A 19,399-nucleotide genomic window follows, 5' to 3' on the forward strand; every position below is an offset into this window, starting at 1 on the left:
AAAGATGGCTTTGCCATACATTTTGGAGATTGCAACAATAGCCTCGGGGCCAACAACCCCGGCCATTGCCTTGACACATGCCTCTATTCTCATATTAGGATGGGTGTAGCATTTCACTTCTAGTTTTTTTGTTGCTAATTTGAAGGGTGATGGGCCCAAGGAGGACCGGGGCCTAAGAAGCCGCCACTCCTATATAGGTGGCCCTGCCACTAACAAAGATGGTGACGCCCGCCATTCCGGTGGTGTTACACCCATTCTAAGTGATTTTTCTAGTTGTTGATGTTGGGGGAGTGCGAGGAATTAGAAGAACTCTTTCCTCCAGGTGTTAGGATTATTGTTGGAGAGAAAATGAGAGAGTGAAAAGGGAGCATAGGAGGGAGGATGAGGAGGGGGCACAGGATGGACATGGGCCCCATGTTGGGTGGAGATGAGGGTCTTCATCTCGGGAGGGGCCTGGCTTAAGTCTAAACTGAAGGCTTGTCTTCACCCATCCCCACCTCAGTACAATCAATCAGTTGGAAAACAGACCTTTTTCCCTTCAACACGAAGCACTAACCTCTCGATATTATGTAAGTTCTTCTTTTCAAACTGTGTTCTCCTCAAGCTGCTGCTCCAGTATTCTCTATAGGCTTGTTAAGTCTTAGGCCTTGGCCTTTCAGCACCACCCAAAAAAGATGCTGCACCAGCAGGAGCAGCACCAGCCCCTTGCTGCAGGTGAAAGCAATCACATTCAAATGGTCTCTCTCTCTCTGACTCCAATCAGTGGCACAATCATACATTGCAAGTGAAATGACTCACTTAACTGGTTATAAGTACAAGGTAGTTTCTAATAAATCCAATGGGGAATGAAGAAGAAATGTTTTTACTCCAAAAGCAGTTAGAATGTGTAACTCAGTATCACAGGAAGTGCTTGAGGTAAATAGTTTCCACATAAAACTAATTACGTAAATGAGAGAAAAGGGAATACGAAGATATACTGGAAGGGTAAGACAAGGCAGATGGAATTGGAGGAGACACCTGGAGTATAAACACAAGCAAAGTTAGGCTTAATAACCTGTGTCTGTTTATTCCATGCAATTTACTTATTCCCCATCTCCTGTAGCTGTTGATTTCTTGCTCGGATATTTGAACCTCTTGCCTTCACTGTCCTATACATGCTTGCATTTCCTTCCAACAGGGGTGCTTGATAGCGATCAGAAGCATGAAACTTGTCAGATTCCACCTTCCTCCCCCCCTAACTCCAATCCCACCGTTCTCCATTCTATACCAGGAATGCTAAGAATAAGAACAATTATACCATAGCACTCAGTTGCTGTTCATGAGATCATCCAACACATGATTCTTTTCCCTTTTTGTCACCGTTGTTCAGCTGTTGACTTGATAAGCCTACTGACTTCTTGAGAGAGCAGGTATGATTTAATCATGTGTTCGGTAGAAAGATTTTAAACAGCAGTTTTCTGCTGACAAATTCATTTTTTGGTTCATAATTTGTTTTATGTGCATGACTTCACTGGAAGGTGAAAGTTTCAGCAGTGATCATCTAGAGGAATAAAACTGAAACGCCGAGAAGTAATGTCAAACTTATATAGAACCTTAGTTAGACCCATTTGGAATACTATGATCAATTCTGATCTCCATTTTAGAAAAAGGGTATTGGGGTTCAGATAAAGTTTAAAACTAGATTAGAAAGTTGATCCGTAATTCCAACAACCTTTGTGTGATTAGTAAGTTTGCGGACGACAACACAAAGGTTGGTGGAATTGCGGATAGCAATGAGGACTGTCAGAGGATACAGCAGGATCGTTTGGAGACCTGGGCGGAGAGATGGCAGATGGAGTTTAATCCGGACAAATGTGAGGTAATGCATTTTGTAAGGTCTAATGCAGGTATGGAATATACAGTAAATGGTAGAACCCTCAAGAGTATTGAAAGTCAGAGAGATCTAGGTGTCAGGTCCACAGGTCACTGAAAGGGGCAACACAGGTGGAGAAGGTAGTCAAGAAAGCATATGGCATGCTTTCCTTCATTGGCCGGGGCATTGAGTATAAAAATTGGCAAGTCATGTTGCAGCTGTATAGAACCTTAGTTAGGCCACACTTGGAGTATAGTGTTCAATTCTGGTCGCTGCACTACCAGAAGGATTTGGAGGCTTTAGAGAGGGTGCAGAAGAGATTTCCCAGGATGTTGCCTGGTATGGAAGGCATTAGCTGTGAGGAGAGGTTGAATAAACTTGGTTTGTTCTCACTGGAATGAAGGAGGTTGAGGGGCGACCTGATAGAGGTCTACAAAATTATGAGGAGCACAGACAGATGGATAGTCTGGGACTTTTTCCCAGGGTAGAGGAGTCAATTACTAGGGGGCATAGGTTTAAGGTGCGAGGGGCAAGGTTTAGAGGAGATGTACGAGGCAAGTTTTTTACGCAGAGGGTAGTGGCTGTCTGGAACTCGCTGCCGGAGGAGGTGGTGGAAGCAGGGACGATAGTGATGTTTAAGGGACATCTTGACAAATACATGAATAGGATGGGAATAGAAAGATACGGACCCTGGAAGTGTAGAAGATTTTAGTTCAGACGGGCAGCATGGTCGGCGCAGGCCTGGAGGGCCGTAGGGCCTGTTGCTGTGCTGTACTTTTCTTTGTTCTTTGATACCAGAAATAAGGGGCACGATTTAATGGAAAAGGTTCTAAGTGTCGTATTGGGCGTGACTTCCTTGGTGTTTCCCACCGGCCGACCTGTCGACACCGCGGCCTGTATTTAACGGCATTCAGTGATACCACATGTGCCTCAGGCCGGAACAGCTGATTCGCCTGACCCCCACTAACATGGGGGAGCTGTTTTTAGATACTCTCTTCGAACTCACTCCCAGTCAACACGCAAGCATTGCACCACACAGACCTGCTCACGCTTCAGGGATTGCGACCCGGCCAGGCCTCTGGATGCTGTGGAGGTGAGACGGGACACCCTGTTCCCCCGAAGGAGTCCGAGGACTAACAGCAGGGCCACCAAAACCGCCTGGGAGACAGTGCCAGCAGCTGTCAGTTCGGGCAGCGTGACAAGGTGGACCGCCATCCAATGGCGGAAGAAGATCAACAACCTCCATTGGGCTGCAAGGGTAAGTTAACACCGGCCCCCTTGAATCAGTTCCGCTTGCCACCCCCCTGTCAGCAGCTGGCATGTCGCACCCTCCTCACCTCTGATAATCGCACTTGTGCCCCAGCACATCCTGACACCCACCAGCACAACCCCTTCATGTTCAGGTGCAGTGTCCACACATGTCACCTGCCATAATCCCCTCACCCCAATGCAACAAGTGCGCGGCTCACAATACCCTCTGTCTGCCCTGCAGGAGAAGTTAGTCCATAAAAGGCGGGAAAGGGCCCGGATGCGTGGCGGAGCTCCGGACAACCGTCCTCATCCCCTATGAGAAATGGGTCCTGGAGATTGCTTGGTTGCCTCAATGACTGTGAGGTTGGTCTGCACTGCAGAGGTGAGGATCCATTGTCCCTTCACCGAGATGACCTGCTTCAGGTGAGTTGTTCATGTCAGACAAAATGATCCTTCCCTGCCACTGACCACATGTCCCTTCTCCCGCAGGATCTCCATCTGATGGGACAGGGCCATCCGGTGTCGTCCACCCCCCTGCCAACCAAGGGACCACCTCGGAGGTCAGCTCTGAGGATGCCACGATGTAGACATCACAGCTGTCATCCCCACCAGCACAGACACACCCCGGTGGGCGGCATTTGTGGACAGGCTTCTGGAGCACAGTCTGTTGCGCACCACATGGATACTGATGCACATCAAGTGGAGACAGAAACATCCAAGTGAGTCAGCAGGACTCAGCTGGGTCCCAGCCAGATGCAGAGCCTCTGGCAAGGTTATCCCAAAGCCGATACAGATACTGGGATACGGCCGTGAGATCATCTGTAGCTAGGAACAATGGAGGTTTTGAATGTTCACTGCTAAAACATGTTCCACCTGATGCATGTGCAACCTCTGTGACGTTAATCACAGCCTGATGTGGAGCCTGCAACCACATCCTCAACTGCCCTCCACTCCCACACCGCCTGCCCTAGAGCAAGAGCCCCTGATGCAGTCCCTGTGCAGGTGATGAGTGTGAGGGTCGGAAGGATGGGGTGAAAGTTGGGGGGGGAGGGGGAGGAGGCGATTTGACAGACAAAGCCTCATCCTACGATATGTTGGTGAGAATGAGGGCCTTCCTGACCCTCTGGGCAAGCTAGATCCTCACTGCTGCCTGTCCTCCAGCCCCTCCTGGTTCAACTCCTCCTCCGACGAGGCCACATATCCCTCCTCCTCCAGCACATCGCCTCGCTGCTGTGCCAGCACACCACCACAAAGCAGTAGATGAGTGGTAGATATACTGCAGTGCACCAGGCATCGGTCCAGGTATCTGAATTGCTTTTGAGCTGTCCAATGCACCGCTCGATGACAGAATGTGTGGCAACATGGGCCTTCTGGACCTCCGCACTGGCATCATCAGTCAGGAGCTCAGCGGGTACCCCTTATCCCCCAAGGGCCAACCTGTCACCCTGGGGTGATCCTGTAAGACAACGGGGATCTCAAGAGTGTCCCAGGATGGAGTTGTCCCAGATGCACGCTCCCTGGGAAGTGGGCACACATTCATGATCCGGAGGTAGTAATGGCACACAAGTTGAACATCAGGGAGTGGAACCCCTTCCTGTTAATGAAGGGCACTCACTGTTACCCTGGTGTGCACAAGGCAACATGCGTGCCATCTATTACCCCCTGGACCTGCGACATTCCAGGATGGCAGAGAATCCTGCTGCCCGTGAATCTTGATAGGCTTGTTCCATCTCAAAGATGATATTGTCAGTGTCCCGGGCATACAGGGCATCCGTGACCTCACTGATGCAGGTGTGGACCCTTGGTCATTGGACCCCACATTCTGTATCCCAGACATCTGCACGTAGCTTTACCTGGATCGGGCACTATGTTATGCACACCCACTCCCTGGCCGCAGATATGCCACTGGGTATTCGGATATTGGCTGCTGTGCCCATGGTGTTGCATCCTGCAGCATATGCTGCACAAGTCCCCACTCGAGCCCTGGAATGATACAGTGGCATAAAGGTTCAGGGCTGCGGTGATCTTCATGGCCACTGGGAGCGGGCATCCTCCTCCACCATGGGTGCCACGTCCGTGTTGAGATGGAGCCTCCTGTGGCACATGCTGTCCAACATCTCCTCGAACGTCCATCGACACCTGTACACCTTGAGTAATCGCTGGCACCCGCCTCTGGATCCCTCCTCTGCCTGATGGACGGCAGGGTGCGTGGCGTGCCACCTCTAGCCTACGTCAACGCTGCTGCCGCCTTCTCTGGTGTATGGCCGCCCAGGCTACCACCAGCACCGTCAGAGCTGCCGCTGCAGGGTCGATAACATCATCCATCGTGCTATCTAGGAGAAGGAGTTGGAGAAGGCAAGACTGACAACCAGTTATGGCTTCCCTCTGGACCCTCAAATCCCCCAAACATCCCCCACCCATATGTGTCCTCCCTTCTCTGAGTGCCATCCAGCGAGCTGAAGCCCGTGTCACAGCAGGAACCCCTAGACCCCAGACCCCTGACTCCTGCCGGAAGCATTAGAGGGACCAAGCACAGGTACCATTAAACTACAATGAAAAGTCACTGTTCCATGTTGGTACCAATACAAAGCTTTATCAGCTCATTTTCTCAAGAAAACAAACACGGTATCACCCCTCGCATGTTCCTCAACAGAAATGGAGGATAAGCCTGAGAATGTGTTATCATTTCCAGAACTTTGTCGTAGAAATGATCTGCGACATGGACCGCCACCGTGAGCCTCTGCCGATGCTGCTCCCATTGCCTTCTCTGGCGTCTGGCTGCCTGGCCTGCCAGCAGCACCGCGAGGGCAGCTTCCGCAGGGTCCAAGATATCATCCATTCCGTGTAATATCTGTAAGGAATTAGAGAGAGTGAGACTGACAACCAGTGATGTCTTCCACCCCGGGACGCTCCATTCTCCCATTGCTCCCCACCCCCTGCCATCCAGCCACAGAGGGGGCCCTTGGTCACTGGACCCCACACCCTGTATCCCAGACATCTGCATGTAACTTTATCTGGATCGGGCGCTATGTTGTGCACACCCACTCTCTGGTCGCAGATATGCCCCTAGGTATTCGGATGTTGGCTGCTGTGCCCATGGTTTTGCATCCTGCAGCATTCAGGCACCACGGTCTGATTGGGATGCTAGGCAATGGCTCCCAAATGCTACGTGCCGTGCCTACCCACGGGAATCCACTTGGGAGTTGTGAAGTGCTCACTTATCTACGATTGCCAATTCCCAGTTAGCAATAACCCGCAGCTGCACGGCTAGTTGCTTCAGCGGTCAGTGGGAGTTATGGGTAGTTAGTGGGGCAGACAGACAGGGGCTAGAGTTGGCCCCGGAATGAGAACTTTGCCGTAGACTAGATGCATGGACTCTTATGGAACACCCAAGTTTCTTTTTGTAGTTTTGCAAGAGAAGAACAGAACCCAAAGATGTGCAGGTTAGGTGGATTGGCCATGCTAAATTGCTCCTTAATTGGAGAAAAAAATAATTGGGTACACTAAATTTTTTTTTTAATATTGAAACCTTGAGGACTGAAGTCCTATTCTCAATCCTCTAGCTCAATGAGCTTATGCTACAACGAATGACAAACTAAATTCAGCTATAGCATTTCTTTAGCATCTCATCAGGTTTCAGAAATGTAATTTTTTATTCAGTGTTGAGACCATTGCAGAGACAAATTCAGTGGCAGGGTTCCACATTAATAAGATGAATAACCATAAAATACTTTTTATGCTGTTGATTGCTTGAAGGAGAAGAGCAGGCCAGCATACTAGGCAAACTCTATGCTCTTTAAATAACGCTGTTGGATCTTAAAATCCACTTGAATTAGTAGAGGAGAATCGCAGCTTCTCTGACAATGCAGAATACTTACTGTATCCAGGAAAGAGAAAACAGTTCGAACCAGAATTCTTATTTCCCAGTTTTTACTGTTTGTTTCCCTCTGTGTTGTACTGCAGTGCCAGCTTAGTGTCTGTTTGAATTGTGTCAAAACCACAGCCTTATGACTCTGAAGCAAGAGTGCCACCAACTGAACCAAGTTGAGATAACCCCAGTGAGATAGTCATGGAGATGATTTTTTTTGTAGCAAAGCTTTATTTGCTCAACAATTATGCTACAATGATTGTGTATTTGTCAAGAGTGTACGTTATGGATTAAAAGTTTATTTAGATACCTCTGCTTCACAGAGTATTGAAATTGTTTTCAAATCATAGAGATACAGAAGTAAACATGGCTTCCCAACAAATAGGCCTCGGCAGTATCCTGCTCACAAAATGGCTTGGATCTTGCAGTCAGTGGCGAAACAGAGGTGTACACTGCTGGCTGCATTAAAAACGATGTGCCAATTATTTTTCATTGGCTGCAGCGAGGACGTGCCCTTGCAGCTGTAACAAGGATCCAGCGGTGAGGTGAGTGCGGAGGCCTAGTGGCATGGTGCAATAATGTTGAAGCCAGGCCCTTTCTAATGTCACGAGTTGAAGACATGCCCTTTGAGCACTACCTTCAGCTCACTGATGCATGAGTGTTCTTGGTGATTAGTCAATTTTTAAATTTATTATTATTCAAATTGTAGGCCAGTTCCTCATGTTTCCCCCCATACCCCTGCCAGCTCTTCTCTGACTGTCGTGGGACTGGGGAGCCGAGCAGAGAGGGGCTAGTTGTCTCTTACTGTAATGGAAGTTAATCAACACCTCACAAACCACGTTTTCCTGTAAAATAATGACCGTATTGAAATAGCTCAGTAGCTTAGTCCAGCAATCTGAGACATTCCAGAGACCTGATACAAGATGTAATAATTTGGAAATGGTTGAAAGTTTTACAAAGAGCGGATACTCCTGTTGATTTAAAGGACTGCACTCCATAACGTAAGTAAATCATTATAAGTACAGGTATAACTGCAAGGCAGTCAAACCAAGTATTTACACTGCCAAGATCCAGTAAGACCATGAGTGTAAGCTCTCTGGAATCCATTGAGGCATACCACAATGTCTGAATTTGAGTGGAATTGGGGTCCCTGGAAGTTGCGGTGTTGTTCTGGCCCTGAATACTAGCAAATGTCTAAGCCTTTGCCGCGACTGGGAGAACAAAATTAGGATAATCGGGTAATGAAAATGTGAGTTTTATGACTCTGACTCTCATATACCTCACAGAGATGTAGAGAACTCCAGCAATCCATATATCATCTGTACCTGTTAGATCTGAATCTTTAGGATGCTGCAACCTCTCAAACAAAACCTAGTTATTTGTAAAAATATATTGGGAAAAATTATATCCCATTCATTAATTTTATTTCTATAAATTGTTTAGTCCTATCATGTACTCAACTAGCTATGACTTAGGAGTGGCAGAAGCATACGTGCGTTTCCAATGACCGAGGTTTGTAATATACAAACTTTATTTCATCGCATCCTGATATAACTTCCTATTTAAATCACATGCTGATATGAATTATGTGCTGAGTGACTACTAATTAGAAATTTAATTCAGAGACAGGCACACAATAATGTCTGTGCATGATACTGTATTTACTTAAGTGGAATATTTTAGGGAACGCTTTTCTCCTTACAGCAATTTTCAATTTAATAATCCTCCTAATAAGGGAGATTTAATAATGGGGGATGAGGAAATGGCTGAGGAACTGAACAGGTTTTTTGGGTCGGTCTTCACAGTGGAAGATACAAATAACATGCCAGTGACTGATGGAAATGAGGCTATGACAGGTGAGGACCTTGAGAGGATTGTTATCACTAAGGAGGTAGTGATGGGCAAGCTAATGGGGCTAAAGGTAGACAAGTCTCCTGGCCCTGATGGAATGCATCCCAGAGTGCTAAAAGAGATGACTAGGGAAATTGCAAATACACTAGTGATAATTTACCAAAATTCACTAGACTCTGGGGTGGTCCCGGCGGATTGGAAATTAGCAAACGTGACACCACTGTTTAAAAAAGAAGGTAGACAGAAAGCAGGTAATTATAGGCCAGTGAGCTTAACTTCAGTAGTAGGGAAGATGCTGGAATCTATCATCAAGGAGAAATAACGAGGCATCTGAATGGAAGTTGTCCCATTGGGCAGGCGCAGCATGGGTTCATAAAGGGCAGGTCGTGCCTAACTAATTTAGTGGAATTTTTTGAGGACATTAACAGTGCGGTAGATAACGGGGAGCCAATGGATGTGGTATATCTGGATTTCCAGAAAGCCTTTGACAAGGTGCCACACAAAAGGTTGCTGCATAAGATAAAGATGCATGGCATTAAGGGGAAAGTAGTAGCATGGATAGAGGATTGATTAATTAATAGAAAGCAAAGAGTGGGGATTAATGGGTGTTTCTCTGGTTGGCAATAGTAGCTAGTGGTGTCCCTCAGGGATCAGTGTTGGGCCCACAATTGTTCACAATTTACATAGATGATTTGGAGTTGGGACCAAGGGCAATGTGTCCAAGTTTGCAGACAACACTAAGATGAGTGGTAAAGCAAAAAGTGCAGAGGATACTGGAAGTCTGCAGAGGGATTTGGATAGGCTAAGTGAATTGAATGGGCTAGGGTCTGGTAGATGGAATACAGTGTTGACAAATGTGAGGTTATCCATTTTGGGAGGAATAACAGCAAAAGGGATTATTATTTAAATGATAAAATATTAAAACATGCTGCTGTGCAGAGAGACATGGGTGTGCTAGTGCATGAGTCGCAAAAAGTTGGTTTACAGGTGCAACAGGTGATTAAGAAAGCAAATGGAATTTTGTCCTTCATTGCTAGAGGGATGGAGTTTAAGACTAGGGAGGCTATGCTGCAATTGTATAAGGTGTTAGTGAGGCCACACCTGGAGTATTGTGTTCAGTTTTGGTCTCCTTACTTGAGAAAGGACGTACTGGCACTGGAGGGTGTGCAGAGGAGATTCACTGCGTTAATACCAGAGCTGAAGGGGTTGGATTATGAGGAGAGGTTGAGTAGATTGGGACTGTACTCGTTGGAATTTAGAAGGATGAGGGGGGATCTTATAGAAACATATAAAATTATGAAGGGAATAGATAGGATAGATGCGGGCAGGTTGTTTCCACTGGCGGGTGAAAGCAGAACTAGGGGGCATAGCCTCAAAATAAGGGGAAGTAGATTTAGGACTGAGTTTAGGAGGAACTTCTGTACCCAAAGGGTTGTGAATCTATGGAATTCCATGCCCAGTGAAGCAGTAGAGGCTCCTTCATTAAATGTTTTAAGATAAAGATAGATAGTTTTTTGAAGAATAAAGGGATTAAGGGTTGTGGTGTTCGGGCCGGAAAGTGGAGCTGAGTCCACAAAAGATCAGCCATGATCTCATTGAATGGTGGAGCAGGCTCGAGGAGCCAGATGGCCTACTCCTGCTCCTAGTTATTATGTTCTTTGATGTATTTCTCTTTTTAAAATATTTAAATATTGCAAAAGTTCCTTCCCTTAACAATCTGGTCCTCCCTAAATGCTTGAACTGTAGAACTTGGCCCCATACTGCCATATGCTCCAGATGGAGTTTTGGGTGCTGAATGAAATTCGTATGTGTGAGTACACTTCCAGGGTTGCTATTTTGGTGAGGGCGTTAAGAGTGGCGGTTAAGAGTGTGCATCACAAATATGAAAAGTAGACAGATTGTGATATCAGTCAACATGTAAAAAAGGCAAGGATTAGTGATGAACCAGAGCATTGGGAAAGTTTTAAAAACCAACAGAAGATTACCAAAAAATTAATAATGAGGGAGAAGATAAACTATGACGGTAAACTAGCAAGTAATATAAAAATGGACAGTAAGAACTTCTTTAAATGTGTAAAAAGGGAAGAGGGAAGCCAAAGTGAACATGGGCGACTCAGAATGAGACAGGAGAAGGAATAATGAGGAACCAGGAAATGGTAGAGGATGACAGAGTCTGCAGAGGGATATAGATAGGTTAAGCGAGTGGGAAAAAACTTGGCAGGTGGAATATAATGTAAGAAAATGTGAAGTTATGCACTTTGGTAGGAAGAATAAAGGAGCTGAATATTATTTAAATGGAGAAATATTACAGAAAACTGCAGCACAGAGAGACCTGGCAGCTCTCATGCATAAATCACAAAAAGCTAGCTTGCAAGTTCAGCAGGTAATAGTTAAGGTAAACGGAATGTTGACCTTTTATTTCAAAAGGGAATGGAGTATAAAAATAGGGATATCTTGCTAAAACTTTAGAAGGCACTAGTTAGACCACACCTAGACTACTGTGAACAATTTTGGTCTCCTTATCTAAGGAACGATATGCTGGCATTGGAGGCAGTACAGAGAAGGTTCACTAGGTTGATCCTGGGTATGGAGGGATGTTACGAAGAGAGGTTGAGTTGGTCGGGTCTGTACTCATTGGAATTTAGAAGAATGAGAGGTGATCTTATTGAGACATAGGATTATCAGGGTCTTGACAGAGTAGATGCTGAGAGATTGTTTTCCCTTGTGGAAGAGGGGGCCATCTCAGACTAAGGGATCACCCACTTAAGACAGAGATAGGAGGAATTTCTTCTCCCAAAGGGTAGCGAATCTGTGGAATTGTTTACTGCAGAGGGCTGTAGCGACTAGGTCGTTAGGTATGTTCAAGGCTGGGCAACACGGTGGCATAGTGGTTAGCATTGCTGCCTCACGGCACCGAGGTCCCAGGTTCGATCCCGGCTTTGGGTCACTGTCCGTGTGGAGTTTGCACATTCTCCCCGTGTTGGTGTGGGTTTCACCCCCACAACCCTAAAGATGTGCAGGGTAGGTGGATTGGTCACGCTAAATTGCCCCTGAATTGGAAAATATTAATTGCGTACACTAAATTTTAAAAAAAGAAAGAAAAAAAAGAGTATCTTCAAGGCTGAAATAGACAGATTTTTAATCAGTAAGGGAATGAAAGGTTATGGGGATAAGGTGGGAAAGTGGGATTGAGGATCATCATATCAAATCAGTCATGATCTCATTGAATGGCGGAGCAGACTCGATGGGCAGAATGGCCTACTTCAACTCCTACGACTTATAATCCTATGGTTCATTCAAAGAATAGTAGTAAAACAAAAATAAAGGCTCTTTTTCTGAATGCACGAAGCATTTATAATAAAATAGATTAACTCCCAGTACAAGGAGTTAAATGGTTTAGATCAAAACTTCATTACAGAGTTATGAGCCTGGATTTTTGTGATTGTGGCGACTGTGGCTTAGCCAAATAGCGGCAGGACCCAGATCCGGATGATTCACTCCCATTTTCAACAGCTCCTGTTTTCGCCAGCAGCGAAAAGGGGTGAGATGTGATTCACACAGTGGTGAAATCTGAACCAGCAGGGCCATTTGAACTCGGTTTTGAGTTTAAACAAACCCCAATTTTGCTGGCGTGCCATCCGTGTATTCAAGCTGTGAAAAGTTGGATAGTGATGAAATACTGTTGCTCGATCTGACATTCGCAGCCACCAGCTCAGATATTGGCACTGTGCAGTAAAAGGTTATTGTGTCACTGTATTGATTAGCATTGGTTAAGGGGTAATTGTAAGCTATTTTATTGTGTGATGTGTTAATAATAAAGTTTGTTTTAAAATACCATACCCCTCTTTTGTATGAAATAACACCTGGAGTGAGGTATCCATTCCTCACAGTCTTACAAAGTTAAAATATTGGGGTTTCTGTCCAGTATCCTAGCAACTGTTGGGGGTTTGGTCCAGGATCGTAATATGTGGCAACTCACCTGCTTCCCGAAAGCCTGTCCACCAGCTATAAGACATAAGTCAGGTGTGTGATGGAATACTCTCCACTTGCCTGGATGAGTGTAGCTCCAGCAAGACTCGAGAAGCTCAACACCTTCCAGCACAAAACAGCCTTCGTGATTGGCACCCCATCCACTACCTGAAATATTCACTCCCTCCACCACTAATGTACATCTACAAAATGCACTACAACAACTCACTAAGGCTCCTTTAACAGCACCTTCCAAACCTTCAACCGGTGCTACTGAGAAGGACATGGGCAGCAAATGCATGAGAATAGCACCACCTACAAGTTCCCTCGAAGCCACACCACCTTGACTTGGAACTATATTGCCATTGTTTCGCTGTCGTTGTGTCAAAATCCTGAAACCCCTTTCGTCCTAACAGGATTATAGGTGTACCTTTGCCAGAAGGACTGCAGCGGTTCAGGAAGGTGAATCTCCACCACCTTCTCAAGGGCAGTTAGGGGTGGGCAATAAAGGCTGGCCTCGTCAGTGATGCCCACAAGCCTTGAATGAACAAAGCTAAAAAATGCTAACCTCTCAAGATTTTGCATCCTCTACTGAGACATGCAGGCACTCAGCAGCACACTTAGTGTGCAACATTGCAATCATGATGAGTCAGACAGCAGAAGGTTTATGTGCTGCTTGCAGTGAACAGGTGCACATTAACAGCCCATTACAATCCCCACCCCCATTTTGGGGCTTTATCCAATTTTTCAAGGTAGCATATGTCTATTTCTGTGATGCTGAGAAATATATTTTCATAGCAAGCTGGTCAAGGTGATGTCTTTATAAAAATAGTAACTTTTTCCCCCTTTATTATAGGAAAAGAGGGTGTCCCTGAGGAGAACAAATCTGAATCCATCACTGACACAACTGACGTTGCATTGCCTCCTGAAATGCCAATTGTGATTGATCGGCACGCACTGAAAGACATTCTAGGACCTCCTATCTATGAAATGGAGGTAAGATTGAATTTAATAATTATTATTTTAGCAAACCTTGGAAAATATTTCTGAAGCAAATAACCAGGATAAATTGTCAGAATATTTATGAAAATCAGGAACAAACTGTGTTTTTAAATTACTTTCAAAATTTGTATTTGTTTGTGAGATGTGATGTCACTGGCAAAGCCAGTGTTGCCCATCCCTACTTGCCCTTGAACTGAGTGGTTTGCTAAGTCATTTTAAAGGGCAGTTAAGAGTCAATCACATTGCTGTGGGTTGTGCATCACATACATGTTCCAGTGGAAACAAGCCCAGCCTGTCCAATCTATCTTCAGAAGACAACCCACTCATTCCAAGTATCAAACTAGTAAACCCTGTCTGAACCACCTCCAATGCATTTGCATTCTTCTTTGAATAAGAGACCAAAACTGCACACAGTATTAGAGATGTGGTCTCACCAATGTCCTGTAGAACTGAAGCATAACATCCTTACTTATTTGTCCAACTCCTCTTGTAATAAAGAATAGCATTCCATTAGCCTTCTAGATTATGATGTGGAGATGCCGCCGTTGGACTGGGGTGAGCACAGTAAGAAGTCTTACAACACCAGGTTAAAGTCCAACAGGTTTGTTTCAAACACTAGCTTTCGGAGCACTGCTCCTTCCTCAGATGATTCACTTGAGGAAGCAGCAGTCCTCCAGAAAGCTAGTGATTTGAAACAAACCTGTTGGACTTTAACCTGGTGTTGCCAGACTTCTTACCCTTCTAGATTAGATGCTGTACCTGCCAACTAGCTTTTTGTGACTCATGCATTGTATTATACCTAATCCCTCAGCACCTTGAAATTCTGCAGTCGTTGTCCATTTAAATAATACTCTGCTCTTTTATTCTTTCACCAACGCGAACATAGAATCATAGAATTTACAGTGTAGAAGGGGGCCATTCGGCCCATCGAGTCTGCACCGGCTCTTGGAAAGAGCACCCTACCCAAGGTCAACACCTCCACCCTATCCCCATAACCCAGTAACCCCACCCAACACTAAGGGCAATTTTGGACACTAAGGGACAATTTATCATGGCCAATCCACCTAACCCGCACATCTTTGGACTTGTGGGAGAAAACCGGAGCACCCGGAGGAAACCCACGCACACACGGGGAGGATGTGCTGACTCCGCACAGACAGTGACCCAAGTCCGGAATCGAACCTGGGACCCTGGAGCTGTGAAGCAATTGTGCTATCCACAAGGCTACCGTGCTGCCCTTCATGTTTTCCCACATTATACTTCATCCCCCAGATTTTTGCCCACTCACTCAACCTATCTATATCCATCTGCAATCTCCTATGTCTTCACAATAGATTTTTCTACCTATCTTTGTGTTGTCTGCAAATTTAGCTAGCATGCATTTGCTCCCCTCATCTAAGTCATTGATATAAATTGCAAAATGTTGCGACCCCAGCACAGACCCCTGTGGGACTCTACTCGTCACATCCTGTCAATCAGATAAGGGCCCATTTATCCATACTCTCTGGTTGACTAGCAGAAAACCATCTTCTACCCAAGCTAATTGTTACCACCAACACCATGAGCTTTTATTTTCCACAATAACCTTTGATGTGACAACTTATCGATTTTGTTCTGGAAATCCAAGTACAGAAGTCTGCAAGCTCCCCCTTATCCACAGCACATGTTACTCTTTCAAAGAACTCTAAATTGGTGAAATATGATTTTCCTTTTAAAAAAAAAAACAATGCTGACTCTTCCCGATTCCTTGAGTTTTTCTTAGTGCCCAGCTATAACCTCTTTAATGATTATTCTAACACCTTCCCCATGACAGACTCCAAGCAAACTATCCTAGACTTCCCTGTTCTCTGCCTCCCTCGCAAGCCTTTCCTGAATCTCGGGAATTTTGCAACATTAACACCAATGCATCTACAAACATATTAGCCACCTCCTAGAATGAAGTTCACCTGGAACCGGAGACTTGTCCGGCTGCTCTATCAGTTTGCTCAGTACCGCACCCCTCGTGATCCTAATTTCAGCAAGTTCCTCTTCCCCGTTCCACGTCCTGATTTACAGTGGAGCATGGCTCTTCACATTTATTTACTTTCATTTAATGCACAATTAGCATGAGAACAAGCTGTTTAAGAGATTTTTTGGTATGCATCAGTGGAGCAAGTCTCTTCAGCGTGTGGTTTTGTGAATTGTATCAGGTGTTGAACATGAAGAGATAAGTGATTGTATTAGAACTGTGTTTTGCTAACACAAAGCGCTAAACAGGAGCATGTTCCTTTAGTGAGAGAAAATGTTTAAGAACCTAGTCAATTCTCATGCCAATGGGCGGCACGGTGGAGCAGTGGTTAGCACTGCTGCCTCACGGCAATGAGAACCCGGGTTCGATCCCGGCCCCAGGTCACTGGCCGTGTGGAGTTTGCACATTCTCATTGTGTCTGCATGGGTCTCACCCCACAGCCCAAAGATGTGCAGGGTAGGTGGATTGACCACCCTAAATTGCCCCTTACAAAGAACGAAGAAAACTACAGCACAAGAACAGGCCCTTCGGCCCTCCCAAGCCTGCGCTGACCATGCTGCCCGTCTAAATTAAAATCTTCTACATTTAAGGGGTCCGTATACCTTCCGTATTAATTGGAAGAAAAAGAATTGGGTACTCTAAATTTATTTTAAAAAGCAATTCTTGTGGCCAGTCAAAGGAACATCATTGGCGGAATGCCAGAGGCAGATGCCCCTCTAAATCAATATTTGTTTTTGTTGTTCTTTCATCGGTGTGGGCACCTCCAGGTCAGCATTTATTCTCTGTATTCGCCCTTGAGAAAGTGAGCTGCCTTATTGAACACTGCAGGTTATATGGTGTAGGTCACTCAAAGTGGTGTTAAAAGGGAAAGTTTACGAATGTTGACCCAGCGACATTTAAGAAACAGTGATATAGTTACAATCCAAGATGGTGTGTGGCTTTGAGTGGAACTTGTAGGCGGTGGTGTTCCCATGCATCTGTTGCCCTTGTCCTTCAAGGTGGTAAGAGGTTGCTGGTTTGGATGATGATGTTGAAGCATCTTTGGTGAATTGTTGCAGTACATTTTGTAGATGATACACATTGCTGATACTGTGATTTGGTGGTGGAGGGAGTTAACATTTAATGCGGTGGATGGGTGCCAATCAAGCCGGTGTTTTGTACCTAGATGGTGTCAGGCTTCTTGAGCCTTGCTGGCGGTGCATTCATCCAGGCAAGTGGAGAGTATTCCATCACACTCTTGATTTCTGCTTTGTAGATGGTGGACAGTCAGGAGTGAGTTACCTGCTGCAGAATTCCCAATTTCTGACCTGCTTTTGTAGTCCGTGTTTATATGGCTGGTGCAGTGCATTTTCTGGGCAATGGTAACCCCAAGGACGTTGAGGGAAGGGGATTCAGTGATGGTAATGTCATTAAAGGTCAAAGGGAGATAGTCAGATTCTCTCTTATTGGATATTTGAAGGAATTGGAAGGAAGTAAATACCACTTTCTCAAAAGAAGAAAGTTATACTTTACCAGCCACTTCTGTTTAAAAATAAATGTTATTGAGGTTTTAGAACCACTTGAGTAAAGTACCACACTGCCTATGCTGCGTTGTGATGTTCATTGTAGAGGTGTCCTAGAAAAGCTCTATCACAGTGGTAGGTGAGGTATGGTGGCAGGTAGGAGTGTGCCTTCAGATTGACCAGAGGACCTGGGAGAATAATACTAGATTCAAGCTTTATCTAGGAAGGGAGGGGTTATTTTTTACTTTTGTTATTAAATAAATGTAGGACAGTGACCAACTTCTATTTCACATGTAATCAAAAAAAATGCGATAAGCATTTTTCCATATTTCTAGTTATAATATAGAATCCCTACAGTGCAGAAGGAGGCCATTCGGCCTATTCAGTCTGCACCGACCCTCCGAACAAGCACCCAACCCAGCCCCAAACGGCCACCCTAGCCCCATCAGCCCACCTAAAAGTTTTGGACACTTAGGGGTAATTTAGCATGGCCAATCCACGTAACTTGCAGATCTTTAGACTGTGGGAAGAATTCGGAGCACCCGGAGGAACCCCTTGCAAATACTGGGGGAACGTGCAAACTCCATAGTCACTGGAGGCTGGAACTGAACCAGGGTCCTTGGTGCTGTGAAGTAGCAGTGATTACCATTGTGCCGCCATGCTGCCAGAAGGTATTAACTGCAGAGCTAATAATATCAAGAAGAATTTTATTACTTTGCAACAGATTTAACTGACAGATAAAGCTCCCAGAACTCCTGTATTAAACCCTAAAGAGAAAACCTATTACAAAATTAAGAGTTTTTCTTAAATAAGCAAAATGCTGTTGATGATGGAACCAGAAACAAGAACAGAAGATACTGGAAAAGCTCAGCAGGCCGACGAGTCAATGGACTCTAAATGCTAACTATGTTTCTCTCCCGATAATGCTAACAGACCTGCTGAGCTTTTCTAAAGTTATTCTTAAATACCTAGAGGTGACAAAGTAATTTTGTGTTTTTTAATTTAATTTAAGAAAATGTGAGCTCGTGTGGCATTCTACAGTATTCATACAATTATTTGAGGGGGTGAAGAGCAGAGAAACTGATGTTAGGATATCAGACCAGACCCCAACAGTTGTTGGATACTGTACGAGAACTCCAAACAGTTTTTTTAATTTGTAAAAATTGTGAGGAAAAGATACTTTACCCCAGGCGTGATGGCTGTGACCAATAGGTACTTTACCCCAGGCGTGATGGCTGTGACCAAACCCCAGGCGTGATGGCTGTGACCAATAGGTACTTTACCCCAGGCGTGATGGCTGTGACCAATAGGTATCTTTTATGTTGAAAGAAATTTTAATTTAAACACAGTACTAACCACATTAACATAAAAGAAAATAGCTTTACAATTACCAGTTAAACAGTTCTAAAACAAAAGGAAAAACTTGAACTTACTGGCCGCGATTTTCCCACCGCGTTGCACCGGGAGCACTGCCGGAGAGACCCAAACGGGTTTTGAGCCGATCATGAATCCCCCGACTTGTTATGCCCGGAGTGAGCTGGATCACCTCCTCACTGGGCTTCATCCAGATGATTGTATTTAAATGAGCCACACTAACTTTTCGTGATGGGAGGGGGGGAGGTGGAAGGTTTCCCTTCGAGGGTTGAGGATGGAGGTGTTGCCCATGTCTGCGGGGGTTTGCATTGTCCATGGATAGGGTGTTTGGGGTCTCTCTTTGAGTTCGGGGCTTCCTTTCAAAACGGTGTTACAATCTCTGAGCCGCTGGTCTTGCCAGCGAGTTTAGCTCCTCACTACAGAAAAAGATTCTAGGGCGCGATTTACCCACTTCATTTTGGGCGAAATTGACAGAATGTTTTGCGCTGGCTGTAATGGCAAGATCGTGACTTATATTCACCCATACTTAGTTCATTTGGGAGAGCTGCTGTGGGGGATCATTGGGCAGCTACACGGCTACTTGGACAAGGAGAAAATGCTGCATTAGGCAAAGGAGACAAGGGAGTGTACATGGAAAGGTCATGCGGTGCGCATTTATCAGGACCTGGGAGCAGAGCTGGTCAAGACAGCCCTATTCAGGAACAAAGTGCGGTTTGGAGTGT

General features: G+C 45.3%; 1 protein-coding gene across 1 annotated transcript in view; it reads left to right on the plus strand.

Moving 5' to 3' along the window:
- lonp2 (lon peptidase 2, peroxisomal) overlaps nt 1-19,399 on the plus strand; it is a 260,350-nt gene that overhangs the window by 153,806 nt on the left and 87,145 nt on the right. Inside the window, exon 12 of the mRNA XM_072518204.1 lies at nt 13,648-13,787. Coding sequence (XP_072374305.1) covers nt 13,648-13,787 — 140 coding nt within the window. The remainder of the gene's footprint in view (nt 1-13,647; nt 13,788-19,399) is intronic.

The sequence above is a fragment of the Scyliorhinus torazame genome, chromosome 10, assembly GCF_047496885.1.
Source record: "Scyliorhinus torazame isolate Kashiwa2021f chromosome 10, sScyTor2.1, whole genome shotgun sequence".
NCBI lineage: Eukaryota > Metazoa > Chordata > Chondrichthyes > Carcharhiniformes > Scyliorhinidae > Scyliorhinus > Scyliorhinus torazame.